Source organism: Elaeis guineensis, chromosome 8 (assembly GCF_000442705.2).
Source record: "Elaeis guineensis isolate ETL-2024a chromosome 8, EG11, whole genome shotgun sequence".
In the NCBI taxonomy this organism is placed as follows: Eukaryota; Viridiplantae; Streptophyta; class Magnoliopsida; order Arecales; family Arecaceae; genus Elaeis; species Elaeis guineensis.
Genome location: NC_026000.2, coordinates 12,842,777 through 12,870,262, shown reverse-complemented (window position 1 = coordinate 12,870,262; position 27,486 = coordinate 12,842,777). Strand labels below are relative to the sequence as shown.

Genomic DNA, 27,486 nt, shown 5'->3' with positions numbered 1-27,486 from the left:
TCTTTCAAAATTTTATCTTTATTCTAATCAATTTTAGTCAATGTAAAACTTAATCCACGATTATTAATATATATACTTAATAAATTTTTATATAGATATGCATCATATATCATTGTATATGTTGAGTTTCAACAAGTAACTATATCAAGTTTATATTTTTTAAAATATTTATTATGATCTATATATATTTACTTGAATTCTTAAAGTCTTGCTCTTGAAGCTTGAATAAAAAAAACTATATTTTTAATTTTTAGAATAATATTTTGAACCATACCCATGCCAAATTGAACAGAGAGATTTAAAATATGATATGCACATCCAATATGTAATAAATTTTCATTTAGACAGCAGAATTGTTATTAGATGTATTATCAAAAATAATAGACATAATTTTATCATTAATACTATATATACATGCAGTTTGATAAATAGCGCTAGAAATTTGTTGTCCAGAATATGAAAAATTAAAAGCACAGTAACAATATGTTTATTTAATAGCTAATTATTATCAATATAATGTGCAGTAACAACAATAAGACAATAACTACCAATAGATGCTATCCAAATATTAGAAGTAAATGATACTTTTGAATTTAGGACAGAAAGAGTTCAAATTAAACTTGATTTTATTGCTAAAAAATTAGTCATAACTACTTTTCTAAATATACGTCCATTAGTTCTTTTGTAAATGGATTGTAGGGCTAACCGAACATATTCTTCAAAATTAAAAGCCTCACATAAGCTAAAAGGTAATTCATCCTTAACTATCAATTTGACCTATGCTTTCTTTTAATTTTTATGATTATATGCAAAACTATCTACAAGACTATCTCCTTGTATATTAAGAATGCTTTGAAGACGAGCATCACTCATAATATGACTATCTTGATGTCTCTTCAAATAGCCAGTTCTCCCGCTATTAGTACAACTATACAATTTGGTATATTTTTTATATTTTACTTTTAAAATTTCATCTACCATAACTCTTTTAAAGTCATTCCATACAGCACTAGTTTTCTTACAGAAAGAAAATGCAGAGCCTTGACCTTCAGTATTGGTTTCAGAGGGAGCAGGAATAGCAGTTTCTTCTTCCTTTGAAATCGAGAAAATGCCAAAATGACTCTCATCAAAAGATGCCATATCTAAATATGAGTTATGCAAATAAAAAAAAATTACCAAATAAAGAAATTAAGTAGAGGTAGGCCGTAGGGGGAGACTTGAGAGCTTCCTCTTGTGCTCCTCACTCCTCAAGACCGTAATAAAGACCTCCAAGACTTCAATAGATGGACTAATCCTTCTCTTGTATAGCACTTAAACACTTGCTAATTGCTAATTGAACACTTGCTAATATTACTAGAAGAGAAGAAAGAATAGTAGAGAAGGAGAGGGGAGTTGATTTGGCGTGATGAAAATAAAAGAGGGGGTTATTTATAGAAATCTAATATTTTTATTTTTTGAAAATACCCTTTAAATTAGCCATTTTATAGCTATTAGGTGGGTTAAAATAATCATTTTTTCAAAAATAACCGTTATCAACCCAAAAAAATTAAAAAAAAAAAGAAATTTAGCCATTACAGACCGAACCTGATCCGTAATGGCATTAAACGAGCCATGGTTAGCACGGCCCGTTTAGACTAACTTTTTTTTTTAAAAAAAATAAAAAGATCACCTATCATGGGCCCAACGGCTGGCACGGCCCGTCAGACCCAGGCCTAGGGCCGACCCAAGCCGGGGTTCAGGATAAAAGGGCCGTGCTCGGCACACAACAACGGCCCGTTTAGCAAATGAGCTGTGCCCGACACGACAACGGCCCGTTTACTGCACAGCCCATTTGGATGCTGATCCGATGGGTTTGGCTGAGTACGGTCCAGTGTCCATGTCTAGACGAGATGGACAGGAGCTGCTGCATAGTTGTGTGTAGCTACGGAATTGAACAATTATGGGATACACTTAAGTGGGACGAGATTCATTATGAAGAACAATATAAAAGAAAACAGCAACTTTAAAATTCAAGAAAGAGCCATTTGAAATCTGACGAGCTGAGATAATCCAACGACAAAACCAAAAATAAGTTCCAAGTTTAAATCCATGATCTATTTTCTTATCAAGAATGGGTTGGGATCATGTGATGGAACAATAACAATCCACATCCATCTTGCTTACTGTAGCACGCTTTTGTTCTCTTCTTAACAGCCTCAGGCATTTGGACATCATTTTGTTGAGGAATCCTTCTAGCTTCCACAATGTAAGGGCAGGCAAACCCTCACCGCATCATACAAGGTAACGTGATCAAGGTTCTTCCACACACCTCTCATCACAATTGGCAGGGAAGAGAGTAAAGTCAATCAACTTATTACTAGAATGACATGCCAAGAGAAAAAGGGTAATCACAACTATCAAGGTAACTCCAATGAAGTACCATTAAACCACCTCACCAGAAAGGAGATGAAACGAAGCATGGAACTCCGCCACCACCAAGATATCCTAAGGTGGATGGAGGGAAGAAATGAGCGCAAAATATACTACAGCAAATTAAAAAGCACCATAATTTTAACCCTGCAGCTATAACTTAATCCAACACATCAGCAGAGAAGATTGGGAACACGCTGGCAAACATAAAGTCACAAATCCTATGAACTCTGAAACAACATATTGTCCGCAAACATAAAAGTCAAGCCTACTAGAAAGCCCGTTCGAAAATTTAAAATAAAAAGAAAAACACACCACAAAACCATCTGCTGCTCAAACCAATCCAAATTGTTCAAGCACAATCTCCTAACAATCTGAAGGACTAAATGATCAACTCAACTAATAATGCCATCATTCAAAGACAGAGCCGCCAACTGATCAGCTGGGGTGCTGGCCTGCTGCTGCTGCTGAGCAACATTTCTCAGAACTTCCATAGCCTCGGCAACTTTGGCTTTCAAGGCCTCTGGGGACTCCAGCAGATGCAACACTTCAGGCTGGTCCATCTCCAGAAGCATGCCCGTCACTTTGGCTGCGTGCTCATGCTCCAGCTGATCCACAAGTGGATATAGACTCTCACCAAGCATCTAAACAGAAAACAATCAGATTACTAACAATGCTGTGACAAAGCTAGAAAATGGATACACAAATAGTTAAGAAATCTAAGCTCGTGCAAATTCATGCTGATGTACTAATAAGATACGAATATTACCGTCCGCTGCTGCTCAGGACTAGCATTTGCAAGAGCTGAAGCCAATGCTCCAATTGGAATAGGTTGTGACATGCCAGCATCTCTCATGGGCATGACCCCCATGTCATATGGGGCAGAGAGCATTCCTCCAGCAACACCAGGCATCGGAACATCCGGCATGTTGCGCCCAGGAGGATAGCGGTAGGCACGTCCCCCACGAGGAAGCATCTACAATCATTACAGATGCACTACAATTAGCTGTTGCTTGATAAGAAAATGTATCAATGGTCATAAATAAAGCTAAAACATGCTTAAGATGATGTGGTAGTGGAAAAAAACATGTTGAATACAATGGTGTAGTCAGCCACCTGTTGCTGAATCAGTGGCATAGGGTGCTGCTGTGTTTGTTGCACAGGACCAGCACGTCTACCACCTGGGCGTTGGGCCTGCTGACCCTGTTGGACCAAGGGCATATAAAAATTTGGCATAGCAGCCACTCCAGGCCTCATCCCAGGAACAAGTGGCTGTTGGAAGCCAAATCCAGGCTGTGAAGAGAGTAAGATTTGTGATTGATGGTCAATTAAAAAACATCAACTCTTTTAGAAAATAATTCACGCTCACCAAGATCCAACAAATGTTTGTCAAATTAAGACACAAGTTAACTAAGAAAGAACCATGCAACAAAACCTCAAAAATGGTTCAGAGTAGGAAGACAAAAAATTCCAAACTGTAACAAATATAATGAAAATATAAACAAACAAAAGCAAAATATTTATTGATCAGAATTATGATAGGTTAACTAAGTAGACATGGTCTGTAGCACTTCGAATCATTTTCAAAATTAAATCACAAATCTCATGATTTTCATGCAATACGGGAATAATGTTTACCTTCTGTTAGGTATGAAGGATGGATTGGAGGAATAAATAGGGGAGGATGGATGGATAAGGGAAAGGAAGGATGAAGGATAGATGAATCTTCAATCCGTCCTTCTGTGCATTTGGTGAAACACAGAAAGATGGATGGGAATGATTTCAGAATGACTCCCTTCTCTATTTGGTATAGTAGGAATAAAAGAGAGGATGGATGATATTTATATGCCATTTTTACTAAACTATCCTATGAAGAAAAGATATTATTATCATCAACTTACAGTAATCACACTAAAGAAGAACGGCAATATTAACAATTTATACTAAAGATGAATGATAATTTAATTTATTTTACTTTAATAAATTATTTTATAAATTAATTATATGTTAATTAATTGACTTATATATTACTGATATAAATAACTAATTAATTTATAATTTAATTTAAATAATTAATTAATTATATATAAATAGTTAACTAAACAATAGTGAATATAAATAAAAAAATAAAAGTATTAAAATTTTGTCAAAAAATTAATGCGGGGTAATTTTGTCAACGTAGAAATCCACCCCTTGTATGCTCCATCCATCCTGGAAGGATATAAATTGATTAGCCAGGATGGATGAACAATCCCTCATTTTCATCCATCCTTAGATTTTTTAAACCAAATGGATGGATAGAGCTTATCCATCATTCCAATTCCAATTCCATCTATCCTCTCTCTCATGACCCCAACCAACATGGTTAATGAATAATAACAATTGCATAGTCCATCATAAAATGCAAACTCTTGTATTAAAACTTCAACCACTTTAATAACCAATGTTTGGTAAATTGCAAATCTCCCTCCTTTTAAGAACAAAACAGACTATTTGACTATGTTTTCCTTGCAGTTATTCAAAAAGAATAATCATGTCCGGTGGTCTCAAATGATTTGTTCTTTAGAAATACAAAACTGAAAATCATGTTGATTGGTGCTAGTGGCAGCAGCAATGGTGGACATTATGACAGCATAACAATGTTGATGGCAGTGGTAACAATGAAGTGTCAGCAATGATAGTGACTACAATTGCTACAGGCTGTGGCATCAGTAATGGCAGTACATTCAATCAAACACTGAAGGGGCATATCAGTTTCAAACCCTTGGCACAGCTTTTACAAGTCAAAGCATATGGCGTTAGGATAGGTTGAAACCAATTCAATCAATCAATTATTATTATTATTGTTATCATCATCATCAATATATATATATATATAACAAAGTTTACCTGAGGAGGTATAAGAGCAGGAGGTGGTTGACCATAAAATAGCTGTTGTCCCATACCAGGAGCACCAGGAGGATACATTGGCACACGAGGTGCAACCGAAGGTGGCATCGCCACTGGACGCATTATTTGAGAAAACTGTGCCTGACAAATGAACAGACCATCAGCATAAGAGATCATAAAGATGATGTAAACTAGATGAAAGATGATAACACAAGGTGTTATGATATGCATATATCCATTTGTAATATAATGTCAGACAGCAAAATATTGATTGGAAAAAAAAATTGGAACATTTATTAAATTAGGTTGCTGATAAATATAACTATGACATCCTTAGAAGCTGATGTCTTGCTGAGACTAAATCAAACATCTAATGCAGCATAGTACTCGTGATAACTGAAAACAATCTATTCCAATCGGTCACGTCACGTATGAACCAGGCCTTAAAAAACAGCACTGGTCATGGGATCTTTCCCAACTTGACATTAAATACAAACCTGAAGAAGTGATGACATAACCTTTTACCTTACAGATAACAAAATTTCGAAAGGCCACATAGGAGATATCCAGAAAAAGACAACAATTCAATTGCTGTCAACATAAACAGGATAGATCATCAAGAAATCATAAGATGGATGTGCAATACATCAATCTGAAGAAAGTAGGCAAGAAGTGAAAAGGCCAAAATTGCTAGAAGGAAAAGCGCATTTGGTCCAGCCAAAACTGAAACCAAGTTTTCAAACCCTTAAAGCATAAATGTCTAAAATTACTTCATATATGTACATACGTGTGTATGATAAAACTAATCAACAATCTGAGCCTTGTCGGTCATATATCCCGCATAGGAAAATATGTTAACATAATAATAAAAGAAATGATGAATAAAGTTACACAATAATAACTTTGAAAAAAAAAAAAGAGTTTGGTGAAATTCAGTCAATATGATAACAAAATGAAGCTTATAATTGAAGAATGTATTGAAGCAACACTTATAGATGCAAGTGCCCCAAGTGAATTCCCTCGGAAAGTCATGATGATGCTCAACTTGCAGATATAATGACAACTTTTGATATAAAGTATTCTGAGGAAATCCGTGTGCAATTACTTTTTTTAGAGGAGATTTCAAATCATCCTAGAGTCCTTTTGTTATGAAATATATCAAGTTTAAAATAAATGGACCTCAAGTGTAGATGTACTAAGAACTGGAGTAATTAGGGGTTCTGATTACCGAGGAGAAAATAGTTTTTACATGTAAATCCTAGTGAAGCTACACTATTAAAACTACTTGATCTTTTATTTTATTTTATGTTTTTGTACTGTATGCAGAACCACTAATTTTTACGTCAACTATTACATTCATGGATTTCAAGTAGCGAAATCAACTATAATATGAGCCAATCTATCCTGTTTTAGTTAACAGATGAGTAACATTGAGGAAAAAATATATGTTCATTATTCACAAAGAAAGGATGTCTAATCTATGATAAAACTTATAGCTGAGCATCAAGGAGAAAAATTGAATCAAATGAGTAAGGTGCAACAAAAGAGTATGCTACAATCATGAAAGATGTCAATGGAACAGTTTTAGGATTCAAAGGTAGCTACAGCAAAACAAGTGAGATTTGCACACCAGGTGGCCAAGACAAAGGGTTAATTTCAGGCATTACCTCAACAAAGTGATCTGATAACATTACTATTGTGATATAAAGGTGATGGAGCACTGATTGCAGATGACATTGGTTGTATTAACCAATAAGCCAAATAAAATATCAAGGCTCAAACACTTTTTAATATGCAAAATATAATGAAACAGAATTGTAACAGAATGCAAATCAAACTAAATCAAGTTTTTTTTTAAAAAAAAAATCAATTGCAAAACAGTAGCCATCGTAATTTTTGCTATTTTGGTTAGACTAAAAAATAACAGAACAACAGACAATGGTAGAAATATTGAATTCTAACAAGGTGGATGAAATAAACAGTTATGGAGTATCTCTAGAATAGTACAGTGGAAAGGTACAAAAAAAAATTGTGCATCAGAATATTAAACAGCTTTAAAAAAATAAAAAACCAATGCACACAAGTTCATGTATCAATGATGAGAATGTTGAAATGGCGAACCGTAAAACCAGGAATATAGATTGCAACAAGTTCATTTTAGGAAGTGCAACAATTGCACCAATCAAGAAAATAGTATCAAGAAAATAGTGGTGCCCATAACTGATTCAGATAATGGAGAATTTGAGGCCTAAGTATGGAAAGCATGGGTTATATGCCATAGGTGAAACAAGAGAAAATAGGTTTTTCAATTAGCACAGAAAAAAGAACTGCAAAGAAAGAAGATAAAGACCGTCTATTAGGAATGAACAGTAAAAGGGATTAATCAAGTACAATTGCCATATCAACAAACTGTTTCCTGTAAAGCATTCATAAACATTTGCATAAGAAGTTGTATCATCATCAGTTCAACTATTTTCATATGACAAAATTCAGGTATCCAAATTTAAGAACAACACATAGTACCAACACAAGAATGCATTAAAGAGGATTATATAGGCAATCTAAAAGTACATGGTTCACGCTCAAGAGAAAAGAAAGGGATGATGTCCATAACGCTTCGCCCAGAAATAAGAATAAAGCAAAACAAACCCTCAGGTAAATATAATACAGTTACCTTTTTGCAACAATTATTCGTAATTCCTGAAATTACATTAGAAATCAAGCCCGCAAAAAATTAGAAAATTTTAAATCCAACAATACATGGGTGAGAGACCACTATGCCTTTTAAATGACAAAAAAAAAAAAAAAAAAAAAAACCACTGAATCCAAATAAAATGTAACACAATCAAGAAATGTGATAATAACAGCAAGAATCTTCTAATGACATAATGAACTGAATCAGCATGAACATTTGTATCATCTCTTCCTTCACCTAGCTTAGATGCTTATTGACACCTTACATGCATCTTGAAGGAACTGCTCTTAGAGAAATTACCTGCAGCCTTGCTCTTCTGTCTTCTTTACGCTGCGCAAGTGCAACATAGAGAGGTTTGCTGCCAATCATTCTGCCATTCATCTCCGCCAGCTACAGGAATGAAAGATCATGACATAAACAAAATGGAAAAGTCAGCCCTCCAAACTGGTTATTTATAGACCTCGCAAGTAACAGAGTTTAACTTACAGCTTTAGATGCATCATCAGGAGACTGGAAAGCAACAAATCCAGATCCTCTACTTACACCATTGGGATCACGCATAACCTATAAAATATTCCAAATGTTTATGCCAACTTCAACCACAAGATTAATCAACCAAGATAATAGCATATAATTACTGACAACCAACTTAAACATACCTTGCAAGAAGTAATTGTGCCAAACTCAGAAAACAATTCTCTCAGTTTGTCATCCCCAATGCTATCATCTAAGTTCTTCAAGTATAAGTTAGCCCCTTGATTTTTGTCAGCTGCCTCCTGCATCCTCTGTTCAAATCTTCCTTTTAGTTCCATCTCCCTTTCAGATTTTTTCTGTGCTTTTCCAACATACCACTCTTTACCATCAAATTTCTTCCCATTAAGTTCCTTAACAGCTTTGGCAGCATGCTCTGGATCCTCAAAATTAACAAATCCAAAGCACTTTGACTTCCCATCACCCTCCCTCATTACAACAGCACTTGTAATATTTCCATATTCTCCAAAAATTTCTAGTAAATTATCCTCTGTTGCAGATTCTGAGAGATTTTTCACAAATACATTATTAAATTTTGTGCTGTTTGCAGTGTTCTCCCTATCTTGTCTACGAAGAAAAGGTCCAACAAAGACTTTCTTGTCATTCAAAAGCATGCCATTTAGCTTCTCTATGGCATTATGCGCTGCTTCCTCTTGATCGAACTGAACAAATCCATAGCCTTTCGACTGACCAGATGGATCTGTGGCAATCTTGCAAGAAAGAATGTTTCCGAATGCAGAAAATGTATCATATAGTGCTTTGTTGTCTATTGACTTGTCCAGATTCTGGAAAAAGTGTGTGCATACAATAATGTCATAAAGCATCTATGTAGGTTAAATCATGCAAAAAATCAGATGAATAACTCGAACAATCAGTCATACAAGTGCCAGAATGATAAATAAAATAGATGTAAAAAGGTACATTACCTTAATAAATATATTGCCTGCCCCACTTTTACGCATGGTAGGGTCACGGTTTGAATACATTATCCGAATAGGCTTTCCATTTAGTGGAGTAAAGTTCAGCATCTCTAATGCCCTCGCCGCTGTTGATAAAATTTACAAAAATGAGAATCAGGAAGACATCCATCGCAACCTCCCCCCGCCCTGCCGGGAGGGGGGGGGCAAAAAAAAAAAAAAAAAAGGTCATGAATTTTCCCATAAATTTTGCAAGCAACTCAAATTAGCATTTCCCAAGCCTTTAAGAATACTAAAAACTTTCTGACACAGCCAGCCCTCTCCCTCAAAAAATAAGTAAATTTAAAAAAACAAAAAAAAATACTTGTACAACTGACAGGTTCGCCCAAAATTGAATTTTAGTATGTGATAGAAAGAGGAATATAAAATGCAAAATCCCGTGGAATTATAAAAATGTTAAGCCTAACACCACCACAATCACCAATTATAGTTCAATATCTAACACAAAGTCCATATACTAAGTCAAAAACCTGCATATACGCCATTCTGGTTAAAATTGCAACCTCCAATAAAAACTTTAGCATCTATCCCTTCAATGATTTCTTGTATATATACTCTTTAAAACATCCTTAATTACTTATTATCTATCAAAAAGTAAAAACATGAATTAATACACAAGGAAAAAAATTCAAACAGGCATGCCCCTTAATATTTCAAAAAAAGAAAATATATAAGTAACAGCAAAAATTGTCAATGAACAAGCAAACTTTCAACCCAGATAAAGTAAGGATAGAATAATGATAGTGAATAAAACATTGGCAGAAACAGGTAATATAACAAAATTTAGACAACTCAAGGGGCATAAGTACACTTCATACAAGAAGAGTAAATATGCAAGTAGTTTTTTATTTGAAAAAATTGTAGCAACACCCTTTAAAGTTTGATCCATTTACACTTAGACCACAAAAAAAAAGTTTTAAATGGTGCAAAAAAGCCCCGATCGTCTGTCTCCGTTGGCTTACGTTATGATGTAAGAGTCACTTAAGAGATTAAATCTTATAAAATACCATAAGTGCCCTTCTCAAAGTTTCTTGTATTTGGAGCGAAGTGGAGTGGAGGAAAAGAAGAGTCACGTGACATACCTGTGATCATCATCATTTTTTTTTTTTTTTTTTGGCCGTGCTCTCTATTCCCCATCCATTATAGAGAAGTAGGAAAGAAGAGGAAGGGGGGAAGGAGCATAGATCGGATGGAAAAAAAGGAACCATACATGAGGTAGAAAGGAGAGCATAGATCGAAGGGAAAGAGAGAAACCTGGACCATAATGGCAAGGTTTGCTATCCGGGTACCAGACCCCATACCGATGAAATCCCACCATAGTGTCGGTATGCAGTACAGTATGGTACGTCTATATTGGTATGTGATGGTTCGGCGTACTAGTACGATACAGTACGGTATGGGGTGTATCAGACAATTCGGTCTGATATGGAGTTCCATGCATAATAACGTCGACGACTAGCAGCCATGTCTCCTCCCTACACTCTGATCAAAAAATCACGATGTATCGTGACTGTTGGTTGAGAGTATCCATGAAGACCTCATAAACCACAGCTAATCCTCACCAATGGGATGCTCTGATAAGGAAAAAATTTTGAAACCTCAGCACCAATAGTTTTTGATCTTTTCGAACTTTAAGAAAAACCAGTGAAGCTAAGCTCAATATTGCATATGCCACTCCACACAATCATCAAAGTCCACACTACTCGTACAATGCAACAAAGCATTAATCTGCTGCTCATATCGGCAAATATAGTTCAACCCAACAAGAAACTCACATATAGCCACCTCTATCTTCTCCCTATCAGCAAAATATAACGTTTGAAGCAGCAGGACATTTTCCCTCAAAACAATCTGCTGCTGCTCAAAGTTGCACTCAGTTTGCCACTGGATCATATTATGAGCCATTGATGCAAGCCAGCTCAATATTTTCTCAAGTGCTACCTTCCAATCATGTGCAAGAGGTGCATCATAGATAGCTAGATTCTTGACAAAAGACTTCAGACTCCTCAAAGCCAACCTTAAGCTTAAGGGTAGCAGCTGGTAGACATCATCCCTCACCTCCTCCCCAACTAAGTGGATAATGAAGTAACTTCTCAATGATAATTACAATATTTGCATAATGTAGTGCAAGAGCTGAACCACCGACAGTGGAGGGTGGAGCCAGCTTCATTAATCTACCTCTTCAACCCAAACCATGATCTCCTGATCTTAACACTCTTGTTCAGCCCCTGTTCCTCACTGAAGGGCATAATAGCACTAATCCCAAACTGGCTCAGGCAATTCTCATTCTCGAAATGGTCATCACCAACCTTCCATGAAACAGAGCTACCCAAATTGAGGCACTACATGAAAAGCCTTCCGGAGCTGGCCCCGCAATGGAATTGAAGACCCTCTCTGCAAAAATTTACACAGAATCTGCTTCAGCCCCCATCTGTGGAATCTCCTGGGATTTGCCTTCACTTGCATCAGACTGAAGCAACTGAAGATGACCTACGTAGTGATTGGAAGAGATAATTTCGGTGGAAAGCTGCCGACTTTGATCAGAAACCAAGCAATCCAAGCCAAGAACAGACTCCCCAAACACATGGCGGATTCGGGAATGGATGGTGCAGACCACCTAGGCGAGGAGGACAACCTTGTCATAGGTTTGGTTCCAACGGGAGGCATCCTTGAGGTGCCTAACGTCGTGCCGCTGCCACCGGATCTTCTGCTCGAAGGACCAATGGGTCTCGTCATGGACCAATGTTGGGGAGAACTTCTTGGCGGACTGTTCGAGCTTGGTGAGGGCCTTGAGCTCGGTGTAGAAGGCTGCGGTGGAAGACATGAAGTGCTCCATCTTGCGAACGGTGCCATCCATGTCTTTGGAGAGGAAGCCAAGGACAGCAGGGCCAATCTAACCAGCGAGAAGGTCAGAATAGACATGCTTGAAGCCGAGGAAAGCGAGGTGGGAGCAACGGCGGCTGAGGCGGGAGGCGACAATGGCGATGCAGTGGAGGTCCTCAAGCTTCTCCGTGAGAGCTAAGGAGAGGAGGTAGGGCTCATTGGTGGAAACAAAGAGGCGGATAGCATGGGAGGCGAAGGCCTGGGAGCGGATCCCAACTTCGAAGGAGGTAAAGGTTGACAGCTCGAGACACAACATTGACGACTGCAAAGGAAAGTATCCCGACAATGGTGGCGATGGTGGTGCCACCGTCCTATGGTGGCTGCAAAAACTCCTTGGTGATGGCGAAGGAGTTCTCAACAGAGAAGGCAGTCCACATCTTATGGATCCAGGAAGCAAATAGGAACCAAATCAATATTCTTCCTCCTTCCTTCTACGGTTTCCCATAAGGATATGAAATCTAGGCATTTTGGTCATTACTCCTTTTCCGTTGACACTGTTAAAAAGGAGACAGACAACTAGAGCTCTTTGCAACATTTACAATGCTTTGGGATCCATTTGAAATTTTTTTCTTTTGGGGTCCAGTGTAAATGAGTCAAACTTTAAGGGGTGTTGCTGTAATTTTTTTTTTTTTTTTGAGGTTTACACTAAAAAAAACTACTAAAAAAACCTAGAAAGCTACTTTCAAGTGGATCGCCAACACTCTAATAAAAATAACAGAATGTGCCAATGTGGTTACACATATAGCATGAATTGTCCTAGACAAATCACATATCAGGACAACATCAATTGTTATATTTAACTTCCTCTTTGGATAACCATGTTCCACTTTCCTATTTACAAATGGGAACCTTCAAATTAAACAATTTTTATTATAAGCAAGGTCTAACTCTCGTTTTTGCCCATTTTCCTGTTTACAAATGAGAACCTTCAAATTAAACAATTTTTGTTATAAACAAGGTCTACTCTATTTTTGCAAAAGAACATATATAAATTGAACTCCCATATCAACAAATTTCATATGTCTTAACATACAAAACTACCAACAACAGTATATTATATGTATTTCAAGCTTATTCAGAAACCAACTTTGAATTAAAAGATCATAAATTTAAACACTAAGTGAAATGTCAATGGAACATTAAAATACATTTAAGCACATTAACTTCTTTACAAGGGTGACAAAACATTATGATAAGAACAATTGCCATCTTATTACATCTTTTCAACAGTCTGTAGAGGGTGCCATGAGTTAATGGTGGCTAAGCATGCCATTTGTCCTTTTAAGAAGCCTTCACTCAAGTGGCTATTATAATAGTCAATACTTCATAGTAATTATCAACAAAACCTTTTAGTACAACAGGAGCATGAACAATCTCAAATGCTAGAGATGGAACAAAAGAGTGGAACACTATCAACGATGCAAAACAAAGTACAGTGATATGGGAACTAACTCTCTGATTTTTTTTTTGCCGTGTTTATTCCAGGTAAATACTATTAATTTAAAGTTCTTTGAATTCTGAACTTTTAATTTCATGAAAAAGGCAGCAAGAATAACTTATTTAGTAAAATTCCAATACTAAAAATTCCTTCTCTCTGTGAAAATAGCTATCACATACACCTACTAAAACCTGGCCAACATGCACCTGGTCACCTGTTGGGATCACATCCAAACTAGGCAACAAAATTTCTATTTTACCAACATCAAAAGACATCATGATAATTTTAACAACTTGTAGATAACTAAAAAGCTACATGATAGAAAACCTTAATTTATAGCAAGCTATCTAGTTCTTGCATTATGTGATACCGGAAAGGAAAATCCATAAAGTGCAAAGTGGAGATTTGGACAGAGTCCAGCAATTAAATGAGCTCAAATATTCCCTCCTTACCTCTTTAAAGTAAGTGAACTATAAAGTCATCATTACGAAAAAGCTTCTGAATCTAGTTCAAGCTCATGATCATCAAATAATTATAGCCATTACACAGATATCTAATAATGTGCTAATAAAGGTCAATATAAAGCACAGCTACATAACCAATATTATCAATACAAGATCAAACACTAGATAAAAGGTGGTCCAATTAGTTAAGTTGAATGTGTTGCAGTGAAGCATCATATAATTCAGTGAACATTGCCTGATAAGTGGTCAGTACACATTACCGCCAGAAAGAACTACATAATTCTAATCCATCCAACAGTTCTCCGAAACAATAGGTACTTGCCTGGGCCACATGTGGCCAGTGGATTTTTGTTTAAGCATGTAATAAGCAGGGCAGACAGTTCAAGAATTTCTTCAGCTGAAGGTAGAGTAATGTTCGGGAAGGATCCAATTGAAGTAGACAATCAACTTACTAGAAATCATCCTCCAAGTTAATAAGGTACCAATTTTGTTTAACTAGCTTGCAAACATAAATCGTATTAAGATATTAGCAGCACAAAACGAATAGGACCTAAAATAGCACGCAACACAGTTCTCAAATACTAGGTGTCCTATTACAAGACATCAACTAATTTAATATTTACTTCCAATTCCTAAATTCCTAAAATCCCTAAGGTTAGACAGAAATGCCAACAGAGAATCGATTAGGCGAGCAGTGTAACATGAGGCTACCATCCAATCAAACAAAGAAAAACATCGACTAAAACCCTAGACTCACCGTCAACCGGATTGCTGTAGTTCACGTAGGCATAGCCAAGGGAGCGGCGGGTGTTGATATCCCGGCAAACACGAACCGACACCACCTGCCCGACCTGGTTGAACACATCGAACAGCTGCGCGTCCGTCACGTTCAGCTCCAGATCCCCTACGTAAAGAGAGGTGGACGGGAACTGGTTCCCCCCGCCGCCGCCGCTTGCCACCCCCGTTCCCGCCGGTCCGGACACCGGCGCCTGCGGCTGAGCCTGGACCTGCGCCATCTCTCAGATCCAAGAAGAAACCCCTTTTTCCCCTTTAATCCGCGCTCCTTTGGCACAAGCCCTAGGAGATCAAAAACAACAAAAACAAGAACAACAACAACAACAAAAGCAAACCTTCCTTCCTCTTAGGGATTCAAAAGGATACAGATATAGAGATCGCAGAGAAAAGGGAATAGCGATTTCTCCTTTTTTTTAAGGTTTTTCTCGATATTTTTGGTATTTTTCTCGAGGGATCTGGATAGGATCGCCGATCGGAAGAAGGTGAAGAATTCTAGTTCTAGAGAAAGAGGGAGGACGGTTTGGGAGGGCAGCCCGAACTGCACCGCGCCGGGCCTCAGAGGCGGTTCCGGGAATTTATAGCGGGGTTGGGGCTGGCGTGTGGGAAACCCTAGCCCGGTTCGGGTCTCGGGATAAAGTCGGTTCGCTCGCAGGCTGACAGAGTGCGCAAGTCCCAGGGGTGGGGCGTTACACTTGCGGTTCAAAGAGGGACAGGCTGGCCGTGCCAAATATGGCGCCCGTGTACCAGGGGGAGCGACCGCTCGCCAGTGTTGGCGCATGGATGGGCTAATCCTAGTCAAACTGGGTGGAGGAAGTATGTCCAAGCTTGGATCTGATTACTTCTTCCTTTGGATTAATTGCACCAGAGCACGGCTGCCTCGAATAAGGAGTCCATTGAGAGCCCATGGGCCTGTCGATCACGAATATTTTTGGGCTTCTGTGTGTGCTGAAATTTTCCGGTCCATGCCATTAAAATTTAGTATGAGCTTGAATTAGGTGTTCGAAGGGAGAAGGTAGAGATAAAGTGCTGCTTGCAGCATAACAATTAACTTTGATGGATCGGTTAGCTCAAACAAAGCTGGTGCAGTGTTTCTAATTCGTGATCATGGAGGTAAACTGCCACTTGCAGCATTAATCCCGGTTTATCGCTCCAAAACTGGGCAGTGTCTACTGATGTAGAGACAATAATAAGTCTTATATCAAATGATAGGATTATAGTTGAAGGGAATTCCATGACAGACATCAATTGAATCGATGGCTAGGGCTCCTATATACATCTTGTTCTAAGGAGATTTAGGAGGATTCGGTCAGATATGGAGTATTTCTCATGCTCCTCTCAATGTGAGTCTATGTAAGACTTAAGATATTTCTGTTGAGTTTAATTATATAATCCACGCTAATGCGGCTGGAACAATCTTCCATTGGGTATAATTTTCACCTCTTCTATCAAAGAGAGAGAGATATGGGATGGTAGCAACGACGGTTCTCGCAAAAAATGGGAATCTGTTAAGAGCCCATGGGCTCCTTGGGCTGCTCCTGACTCAAAAAAACTTGGGACTTTTTCTGGTGCTAAATATTTCTTGTCCATCCAAGATAAAACACAATTAGTCCAAGCTCGAATCTATAGGTGTTGAAAGAAGAGAAATGGAAGCAGCCAATTGACCCCAAAAATCTTTTTCTTTTACATTTTAAAATTAGAAAAATCATATGGAAATTGTAGAAAGTATCTTGAAAATTCAAAATAAATGGAAAAAAATATCCAATTCTCTCCAACTCCTTTGGCTCTTTGAACATGAGCTCTCCCGCGCAAACCTCATCGCACAAATCAAGGCTTTGAAATTTATCAGGAAAGCTGAATTCCATCATGATCCTTGCCTTGGCTAAGGTCTTGGATTTTATGGATATTGTCTACTCAATCGTACAATATAATGAAAAATATTCTTTTTTATTTATATTAATTGATATATCTTTCAATATATAAACCAAGATATCAACCATCGCAAATTTATATATTGGCCAACATTCTTTAACTCTTTTTTTTTTTTGGTTGCAATATCTTTTCTGTGTCTTATTTTATAGAACAATTGAAATTGAGGGAAATGCCATTGTGCACGTAGAAATTCTAACATCACTTGGACATGGACAATCGTGCGTCATCCCTTTGTTGATTGACTGACTCAATCATTTAGAAATAACTAGTTACCAACCGATTATTACCATCCACCATGAGCAAGTGCTAGGCTACTTGGCAGAAGCAAGGGTGTTTTTTTAAATGCCATTTATTTTAAGCGAAGGAATGGATGGTAGTCATCATCTTTTCCTTTTTTTTTTTTTATCCCAAAATTTTGACATTCCATCATTTTGCTATATTGGCTGGTGTTTCAACTTTCAATACTTATTTTAGAATTTGCCAACTAAGATGTTAGGATTTCTTAGCTATCCTTAAGTGCGTAAGCTAATCTTGGATCATCTTAATACTTGTCACTTACAAAGATACTACAAAATTTGGGATTGATGATGGAACTAACCTCCTTGATGCTCACAACTTCTCTCTTTCTGTCAAATGACTCCTATTGTGCAGGTTTTATCTGAAACCCACAAAAATTATTGCCCAAAACAAGCCACTGTGTCTAAATTCCTTAGTTATTTGATATTTTCCTAGTTTATATTATCTTCCGCTTAACTATTAGAATTGTGGATATAACTAGATTTATGTTGTACAAGGACATGAAGAACAAGCTTCAGGCCTTAAGATTATCATTGAATTACAATTAATAAGCATCACTTAGATAGTGCTTAAATGATTCATGTTCAAGAATAATGTGAGTGGGAGAGCTTTATAAAGTACCATGCAGTTAATCTACACAGATCTTGGATCAGAAACAACCCACTTGATTAGTGATTCCATCTAAGTAGAAACTTAGACTATACTTTAGGATCGACTACAAGAAAATTGAAAGTATTTCTAGCTTTATCCGAGTGTGGGAGAGCAAAAAATATCACCACTAGTAAACGAAAGAGTAACCCGGAACAATATTAGCATGGAGTGATGCAGTAACGCATTCCTATTGATTCACATGGCCATGATTCCATAGCTACTTCACTCGCTCAAAATGGTGATGCATGGAATTCATCAGCCAACTTGTTTCCGCCGTCCGATCATCATTCTTTCCTCTCTTACTCCAACCTGATGCAAAACATGTCGATGGATGAACAAGTGCCCTTCCATTTCCTAAACCTTAAAGCCTTTTGTAAGAAAGTTCCAACCTAGAAATAGCTGGTCCAATGGTGGTGTGTATGAAGGGGGATAGATTCCCCATCTGTTGGTGCTGGTACTCAAGTGGTCCTGCAACCTTGGCTTGAGACGGAGGCACTGCTTTCGGTCTGAACGTAGTCACATGGAGAGCCACCTTCTCTGGTCTCCGTACCCAACCCCATCTGACCCCATGTCCACCCACAAACCCAAAAATGGGAGTAAAGGCTGCATTAGAGGTTGGGCCCTTGCTCCGCCCACGAAGCCATTTGAGATCAGATGTCACTGTAGTCATGGGAATAATACCGCCAGGTCCTTCAATCTTTGCACTTAAGAGGCCCTGGTTTGTCGGACAAGGGCTGGGAAAAAACATCAATGGCTTCATCATTGCCATAAATGGTTGTCATTTCCTTATAAAGTTCTACTGACTTGTTCCAGTAAGGGGCACCTTTGGGGTGTAGCAGGTATAGAAAATAAGCATATGTCATTATATGTTCATTGGAAATGAGTGAAGAAAAACAAGTGTTACCTTCATATGGGGGTGGTAGTGATCCTCTCCTGTAACAATCTTCTTCTCTGGGATGACACACTACTCAAGTCTTTCAATTCCTTGATCTGACCAAACCTTGATCTAATAATGTCCAAATAGTTCTACACCTTGTGCTCAAAATCAGACCGAGTCTAGGAAAGGCTTCATGAACCGCTTTCACTACTACAGTGATGGCAGGGTTCTTATTGAAACCCTTGTCGACTTTGAGTTCCAGCTTGGCTTGCTCAATTATGAATGTGATGAAGAACCAGCTCATTGCCTTGTTTCGGTGTCCCATTGGGAACATTATTGGGATTGTTATGCTCTATCAGCTTGATTTCCATCTAACAATGCGACACACATGCGCACGTGAAAATATAGAAATGGTACCAAATGGTAACATGCAATTGGACATCAAAACAAAGTGGTGCATGTGCATAAAGTGCATGAAATGTTATGAAATGAGTACAGTAAATTAAGTTGTATTATAGCATAGAAATGAAAATTATTTGTAAACTTTCCATATATGCTTCATAATTTGCTCATGAATACCAACCCAATCCTCAGTGTCCTCCTTTTGCTCCCTCACATTTCATGCCCCTGAGAACCTAGCATTATCTTGCCGCTTCTCATGGTGATGCAACAGAGGAGAAGAAAGATTTTCTTTAACCCGCTTAATATGAATCTCTCCAAAAATATTTAGAAGAAAATAGAAGAATTATAAAAATAGGATTGAGGCCCTTTTTTCTTTCATTGATAATCTAAAACCAATATACATAATCTTTATTCATAACGACGAGATCTGTTCTTATATAATTCGAATCAATTTTTTTTTTTCTATTTCTAATAAGTCTATATTTTGTAAAACAAATATAACTAGTAAAAATAAACTCAAAAAATTAAAATTTTTAAGAAGATAAATTTCGTCTTCTATATCAAATTGGCTTTCTATCACCCTGCTTGATTCTTATCGGATTATAAGATATACATGGTTAATCTTATCCAAAAAGAAAATTGAGTTCAAAAATAGAGTTTGAGCTTGATCGCTAGTGGTGCCATCTCTTAGAAGGATAAAACATAGAGGCAAGATATATACCTTTGATAATAGATCAAATATTTAGCGGGTGTTTGGTTTGCAATCATGATCGGAATCGGAATAAAAAATAGAATCAGAATAGCCAAATCCTCTGAAGCATTTTGCTTATGATCGGAATTGGATTTGAAATCAGAATCAGAATGAAAATTTGAATCCTTAGAGAAGAGTAGGGATTAAGTTTAAGGTAGATTGGACTATTCTCATTTTTTTTCTGAAATCGAAATCGAAAATCGGAATGGAACTCCTTCCAATCAAACGATTGGAATGGAAGTCACACAATCCCATTCTAATTTCAATTCCTAACCCCAACTCCCCCCAACCAAACCCCTTCTTAGATATTTAAAATACCATAAAATATCAATCATGTCAACAACTATACATGCTTAGAACTATGAGGACGGGAACAGATTGAAAATAAATATCTCATACAATAGTAGCAATCAAGATACATAGGGTTTCGATGGAAACTAAAGGTTAGAGTTAGGGTTAGATTTTAAGTGCATCGAGTGAGGGGTGGGGTCAACAACCGTGGAGGATCTCCAATCTCAAAGATCGGCGAAGAGGGATTGAGGAGGGTTAGATAGAAATTAGGCTTTATTTTTAAGGTTTGACTTAAAGATAAATCAATTCCATCGAATATCGATCGACAAGATAGATTGAAGGAGGAGAAGGACATATGCGATTGGTCAATGCAAAGAATGGACAAGCGATAGGATGAGAAGAGAGGAATAAGATGAAAGGCATGGAAGAGAAGAGGGATAAAAGAAGGGATTAGGGGATAAGGAGACAAACCACGGCATAGATAGTCCGTAAAATGAGAATAGGGACCATGGCCAGAGGTGATGGACCAGTGTGAGCAAGAGGAAGAGGAGGGTTCCTACAAGTAGGTGATGGCAATATGAGAGACTCCAATCTATGCAATGGATGTACGTGAAGGCGGTGAAGCCCCCTCCCCGCGTCCCCTTCTCAATGCTACATTTGCCAGCCGATTCGGTGGCAAGACCACTTGCAGTAGGTGGGACCGTGCTGCAGCTCCGAATACATGGGCCTCACCCATTTTAACCCATTCAAGCAACCCAAAAAGGTCACTCATTGCACACTTAAACGCCCGGTTACACGTATTAAAACACCATCCAAGTTGCAGTGACGACACACAATTTACAAGTCATAATGCTTAATATATGAACGAGACCTACAATAGTTTAGTGATGGAGTTAAAAGAAAGCATCTCCCCCCTTCTAATCAGAGGCCGGGACCACAACGAGCCAAGGACCGTGATGTGATTAAAGTAACGTCAACCAAGGGGTAGGGTAGGTAGAAAAGCCGCAGGCTTTTTCTGCTGGCCATTGTTGAGATCCACAGCCACCATCCTATTCAACCACGTAGTGAGGCAGAGAAAAGGGAGCGCTTAAACCCCAAGGTCTCGGCAACCTCGGTGGGTGATCTCTTTGTGATGCAAGTTGGAGGAATTTTCAAATGCACACACTTTTTGATATCATGGCAGATGCAAATTGACTGAGATAACCGGTATAGAAGTAAGCCAAATTGGAATTCTCGTCTCGTACCTTTATTTTATTGTTAACTACAAAACTGTTTCAATGAAGTTTGTTAATTTCAAACTAATTAATTTTAATATTTAGTGATTCTAGGGCCTTCAATATCAGGTGTAAAATATTAAAAGTCTTGGTCTAGAAGTTAATGCTATTTGCAGACAAAATGACAATTTATCAACACACATCTACTTAAATAGAGCTCATAGAAAAGTTGATAAGTGAATAATAGGTAGTAAAACGGATATGATTTCTCTCTCAAAAAAAAAAAGTCTACATGATTTTTCTAATATTCAAATTAACAAATCAATAGAAGTTAGAAGATGATATTTGAGTAAACTTTTATTAATAAAACTGATACAATTCTAGCAGAAGTATTGACAGAGCAACAGACCTAACTGGTTCTTTTTCCAAAAATCGATCAATGTATAAATACATGATAGACAGAATTATCTCAGACCAAGATAAAAACAATGTCCTTATGATCTGTAAGGGAGTTCTACGTATCATAAAAACAATGTCCTTATGATCTGTAAGGGAGTTCTACGTATCGTAAATTTGATAGACTTGCTGCAGTCAAACCAAAATAATGTCAGGCCTTAACCATGATTCATTCAAAGCTTATAACATCAAAATAACACCACAGACCCACATATTGCCAAGTTAGACATAATTTTTAAGAAAGAAAAATAAACATAAAGTAATATGGAGTTATTTTAAGCGATGACTGCATTAATTAACCCATTACAACACTTACAGGACAGCTATAACACAGGCAATAATACTCCCATCAGTCCATTAAATCTGCCTGTAGCTCAAAGGAGACGTTTGGAATCATCATACTGACTACTCTTTAAAACCTTCCCAACCAGACACGAGTTAGATGATACTGACAGGCAACCCAAATTATAATAAAAAAGAGATTAAAAAAAAGACAAAAAAAGCAAAAAACAAAAGAAAGGTAGAAGCTCCAATCTTCCACCTTGGCCTGGAATGGGGTTGTGATGTCCCTCTCACCATAATTGCCCTTCTCGGGTTCAAAGAACCTATGATGCAGTCACATTACCTCTGATTGTATTCTCCCTGTAAAATAGACACTGTTCTTTTTCATTGCAGTTAGAAGATCTCCACTATCTCAATGACAATCTTCTTTGTTGCTCTAGACTCAACATAGTTTGTTATTACTTCAGCTCCAGCCTTAAAGTGGTAACAGTGCAAATATTTCTTCACTGCCATTTACGTTGTCCAATTCTTTTGGACCTTACCTAACAGTAATTAAATTCCAAGAGAGAGAAGGCAAATCATAAGACCAAACAAATTAATCAGGAGTCATGATGTTAACTGAAGGCCAGAAAAACAGAAAGCCACCCTCCAGGAAGCCATCTCCCAATATATGAAAGCTGAAACAAAAAAAATGCTAGAGTTTTTGCTCATAAGCAATGGAGTAACAGATACCATCACTGTATATTGACAGTGTTTCAGCTGGCTCTAATGAGAGACTGGAAACCATTCTTCTGCTGCCAACTGGGGCGGCAGTTTTGTTATCTGTGGTGGGAATCCTGATGATGCTGCATCAGTGGCCATGGCGAACTTTTGGGGAGGCAGGGTGGTAGCTGACAGCCAGTTGTTTCTGTGCTCTCCCCAACCTGAATGCTTCTGTTGTTGCTCAGTGCCAATTGCTAATGAAAGGCTTCCTCCTCCAATCCTTGGACCATCACTGCTGCCTGGATGCTGCACCACAAAGCAAGCAGTGTTAAGATTAGATTACAGAGTCTCAAGCAATATGACAGACACTATACAATGAGCTACCCACATGATGAAAACCATAAGAATCAAACTGCTGTGGCAGGAACATAGGGTACATGTCACCATTCCTCTGAAGCTGTGGGTGCTTGAAAATCTCAGTGGCATCGAAAGGAATTGGAGATTGGATGTAGGCATTGCTATAGGCATAATTGATTCTGCTTCCTTTGTCTTCAGGCAGCTTAAATTTGTCACCAATCTAATAGGGAAATAAAAATGAATTATAGTGGAAAGTTAGGAGACTTTCGAAGTTATTTCATCAAGTTTTCACTGAGGCGATGCAGCAAAGAGGTGGATTATTAATACCTTCAGCCTACTGCTATGATTCCATTCTGGGTCAAAGGCCATTGGAACTCGCGGATCCGTTCCATTGAAGCCTTCATCCACTGGTTCAAGATTCCTTTTGAAGCCTGAGCTCCCCAAACAAAGGTCAAGATTGTGCTCAGTGCGGCCAGCTGCAAATAATGTTTAACACTTTAAATAGAATTGAGGCATGATCAACCAGATAAACAAGTGCCAATAAAATAAAACAATAAGAAGCCAATGAGAAACTTACCCGAGAGATCAAGCTCATTCTCGTAGATGCTAGGATCAAAGTTGGTAACTGCATCCTTCCCATGACACTTGATTGCAGCCTTATCATAAGCCCTGCAAAACAGATTGGAACTTATTCAGAAACATTTCATTCATTGTCTTACTTTGTAAGAATAAAGAGAATCCAGTATACCTGGCAGCTTCCACTTCAGTGTTGAAGAGGCCCAGGTACACATATCTGTCAGAACAAAGATAACATATATTAAACCAGAGGAACCATTGGGTATTCACAAACAACAATTACCATCAGTTGTTCAACAAGAGACATAGATGAACTCAACAAGCAAGTTCTCCAAGAGGAAAAAAAGGAAGTTGGTAAATAACCATTGAAGAAGTAGCTGTGGCATACTTTTTTCCCAAGAAGTGGCCCATTCTAGCCTCCCATCTCCCACATTTGTGCAAGGTCACACCCCTAAATTTAGAGCTTCCTCTAGGAAATCCAGTACTTTGGCGTCTAAGTACATGGACAAATTCCTCCTTGGTGAGATTGCTCATCTGCCATCCACCATCCATAACCCTTTTCTTAGATTCCAATTCATGCATATATACCATAACACAGGTCGGATAATGTCGCATTTAGCCATATCACTAACACTCCCTTTACCTGCTTCAGATCCTCCTCATAATCATCCAGACTAAAGTTTATATCTGCATCCACCCCACGAAACTTGATCGCTGCTCGATCATATGCCCTGCATCAAAATATCTATAATTCAGAGATAAAGGTGGCTGGGTCTTGATTGGTTTCGAGTCTCAAGAACTAATTGCAAAAGATTATTGATTAATGAAATCATGTCAGGAGAAGGTAGATCAACTCACCTAGCAGCAGCATGAGCGGTGTCGAATCCACCTATACAGTCAATTCCATAGAAAACATCAGCACTTGCAGCCAAAGAAAAAAGAAACGAAAAGAAAAGAAAGATACATTCATAAACACTACCATAACTGAAGATAAAGTTTTCCGATTGATTCATATATATTCCTGACATCAAACAAAGCCTACATACCTAAATAAACTTGCTTTCCACAGTCCCTGCACAAAAATGGGAGAGAATAGGTTCATATAATGCTCGAAGAGGAGAAAAAATGAAAAATAAAAGCCCAAACGGGGGAATCCAATTCCAAAAGTCTCATCTTTTTACAGCTTTTGAGACAGAGGAAGGGAGGAGAAAACGAACCATATATGGGATTCCCACCGCCCGGTCCTCCGGTAGAAAGTGACCCCCCGGTACTGGGAACTTCTCGACCGGGGCCCTCGCCGACTCTTCTTCACGGGCTGCGGCGCCTCCATGGCCTTCCCCACCGCCGCCGGCTCCGGCGACTGGCAGAACCGGACTCCAACCCAGTGAGCCCGGGGAGGCGGCGCCATCGCGGCCCCGCCGGCCCGGCCACCCGTCTCCTGTGGGCCACCGAGGGGGAAGAACTGGTGGGTGACGACGACGGAGGGGCTTCTGTCCCGCTGGCCGGAGATGGAGAACCCGAAAAGCTTCCCATCGCCGCCAACGTCGGCCTCCCCCTCGTCGGAGGCCTCGATGACGATGGCGGAAGAGCTGGAATCGTCGTTCTCGTTGTCTGCCGCGGTGGTGGCGGAGGCAGTTCCCGGCGCCACTTGCTTCGCCTCCTCTCTGCCATCCTCTTCTTCCGAGGCGGCGTCGTTGAGATCCCACATCCTGGCTTCCTCGCCTCCTAGTCCTCCTTGCTCCCCACCATCCCCTGCCATCCAGAGACCGGAGTTTCGTAAAAATCCCACCTTTAAAAAGAACCCGCTTTCTTTCTCCTCTCCACCACCCCCCACCCCCTCGCCCCCCTCCCCCCCAAAAGTATCTTCTTCTCTGCCTCTCTTCTTCTCAAATCCAAAACCTAGGACAAGGGACTGAGCCAAAAAGCAGCAGAGGAGGGGATTAATGCCCAAAGGCAGCAGCTTTCCCAAACTGGGAGGCAACCTTGGTGATTTCCTTTAGGTGGCCATATATGTCCCCTGTCTCTCTCTCTCTCTCTCTCTCTCTCTTTTACCCCAAACTTCTCTTTCTTCTGCTGCTTGTTTTCCTCACGGCCTCTTCTTTTTGTTGGGAACCAAGGAGTCATGGAGATGGCTGTTGTTCCATTCACTTCTCCGACCCTTTTTGACAGCCCCCAACCCACAATTCATGCTGGTGGAAATGGGAAAACAAAGGAACCATCCCTTCCTTACCTCCCACGTTAACCAAATCGAAAAGCATGATCCATGTGTCCCCTTCACCAAAGGGCTGAACCACAATGGGTCGAGTGACTCATTGGTATTACTCTCTTTCCCCCATCCTCTAATTAGTAGTGTTATTCTCCAACACGCTTCGAATCTAACATCTTCAACTTTAAATGAAGCTAGTCATTTAGGTTTGATTAGCGTAGGAACATTTTTCCGCACATATGCTGAAGAAGAGCAACGCCAATCCAGCATCAAACCTCGTAGATAACCTTAAAGAATCAAAATTAGCGCGGTCAAAATTTTTGTTTATTGAGATACCTGCGAACCCGCGCATATGGTCCCTCCCCATTAAACAAAAGTCAATTTTATTTTTTTTTAAATATAATTAATTTTAAGACAGACGTTATGAAGATAGTGGCAACGATGGAGACGGTGGCAAGTTGGTAATTATGATGCCAGCAACATGACGGCGGTACTTATAACTAAAAATAAATTATAATTTTTTAAAATATCAAAACTTAGAAAATTTTATTTTTTTAAATAACAAAAAAATATTTATAAAAATAAAAAATAATATATATATATATATATATTAATTTGATATGTATAATTTTATTTTTTTTAAAAAAAATATATAATATAAAAATAAATCAAAATAATCCTCAACTTTTTTTGTACCAAAGGAGGAGATGAGATGGTTCCAACTTGTATTGACCAAGTTTAAATATTTCTCCATCACACAAAATTATTATCCTCTACCAATCAATAATACTAAACTGTTCGGTTTTTTGACAATCATTAAGTTTTGCGATCCACCTTTTCAACTGAAAATATAAGCCTATCGTCAAAATAGGCAGACATATAAATGTATGTACGATGAATAATTTATATGGACTGAGAACATTTAAAAATTTATCCGACCGAAAATTATCCATAGCTGAGAAAGCTACCTGTGGCTAGTTTAGGAATCAAAGTGCTATGTTTTTTATAATCACATCCTGAGTCCCATGTTTATTGTGGGATGTTTAATAATCTCGCAACTGGCACCTAACTTTCACGTGGTGGGCTTCCTACCTGAATGAGACCTCGTCGCTTGGTGCACTAATTTAATGGAAAATAATGGGCGTTTTCGGTTGGGTGTTGGCCTCCCCGGCGGAAGGGAGAGGGCCGGTAAATATGCTTAAAAAAAGGGGAGAAAAGGGGTATTTTAAGTGAACCCGTAGAAGGCATCCACCGCCAAACCCATCAGAAAATGGGAGGGAGGAATAACAAACAAAAATCTTTTGGTTCACATACCGGCGGATATTATATGAGCTGACTTTTTATTTTGCCACGTTCTCTCTAACGTTCTATCTTAAAAGAGAATTTTAAGATTAAATCAAGATAGATTTTTTTT

The 27,486-nt window shown here is 38.4% G+C and overlaps 2 protein-coding genes and 1 pseudogene across 4 annotated transcripts; all 3 read right to left on the bottom strand.

Moving 5' to 3' along the window:
* Positions 1-2,612: 2,612 nt before the first annotated feature.
* Positions 2,613-15,667, bottom strand: LOC105050147 (polyadenylate-binding protein 2). 3 transcript variants are annotated; one of them, XM_010930047.4, is made up of 9 exons: positions 15,044-15,667; positions 9,451-9,569; positions 8,653-9,309; positions 8,480-8,557; positions 8,294-8,383; positions 5,299-5,439; positions 3,526-3,702; positions 3,179-3,385; positions 2,613-3,053 (listed from the first exon to the last, which is right to left on the bottom strand). In XM_010930047.4, exons 1-9 carry the CDS (start codon positions 15,300-15,302, stop codon positions 2,805-2,807), a joined length of 1,977 nt encoding a protein of 658 aa, XP_010928349.1. In that variant the 5' UTR covers positions 15,303-15,667; the 3' UTR covers positions 2,613-2,804. The 3 variants fall into 3 exon arrangements, with proteins under 3 accessions (XP_010928349.1, XP_010928350.1, XP_019707943.1); XM_010930048.4 differs by having other exon boundaries at positions 8,653-9,234; positions 15,044-15,559; XM_019852384.3 differs by lacking the exon at positions 3,526-3,702 and having other exon boundaries at positions 15,044-15,614.
* Positions 11,026-15,000, bottom strand: LOC140859669 (uncharacterized; annotated as a pseudogene).
* Positions 15,668-22,812: 7,145 nt separating the features above from the next.
* On the bottom strand, positions 22,813-25,872 carry LOC105050146 (floral homeotic protein APETALA 2). Its single transcript, XM_010930045.4, has 10 exons — positions 25,084-25,872; positions 24,913-24,938; positions 24,725-24,755; positions 24,510-24,597; positions 24,255-24,400; positions 24,039-24,083; positions 23,868-23,959; positions 23,618-23,766; positions 23,322-23,510; positions 22,813-23,239 (listed from the first exon to the last, which is right to left on the bottom strand). Exons 1-10 carry the CDS (start codon positions 25,623-25,625, stop codon positions 22,997-22,999), a joined length of 1,551 nt encoding a protein of 516 aa, XP_010928347.2. The 5' UTR covers positions 25,626-25,872; the 3' UTR covers positions 22,813-22,996.
* Positions 25,873-27,486: the final 1,614 nt, after the last annotated feature.

Bases quoted from the DNA above. Each gene is read 5' to 3' on its own strand.
- LOC105050147 (XM_010930047.4), bottom strand. From the start codon at position 15,302: ATGGCGCAGGTCCAGGCTCAGCCGCAGGCGCCGGTGTCCGGACCGGCG. The intron at 9,570-15,043 runs GTGAGTCTAGGG...TTTTATCAACAG, and splicing joins CTACAGCAATCCGGTTGACG to CGGCGAGGGCATTAGAGATG. The intron at 3,054-3,178 runs GTAATATTCGTA...TTTTCTGTTTAG, and splicing joins GTCCTGAGCAGCAGCGGACG to ATGCTTGGTGAGAGTCTATA.
- LOC105050146 (XM_010930045.4), bottom strand. From the start codon at position 25,625: ATGGCAGGGGATGGTGGGGAGCAAGGAGGACTAGGAGGCGAGGAAGCC. The intron at 24,598-24,724 runs GTGAGTTGATCT...ATTTTGATGCAG, and splicing joins ACCGCTCATGCTGCTGCTAG to GGCATATGATCGAGCAGCGA. The intron at 23,511-23,617 runs GTATTAATAATC...TTTCCCTATTAG, and splicing joins ATCATAGCAGTAGGCTGAAG to ATTGGTGACAAATTTAAGCT.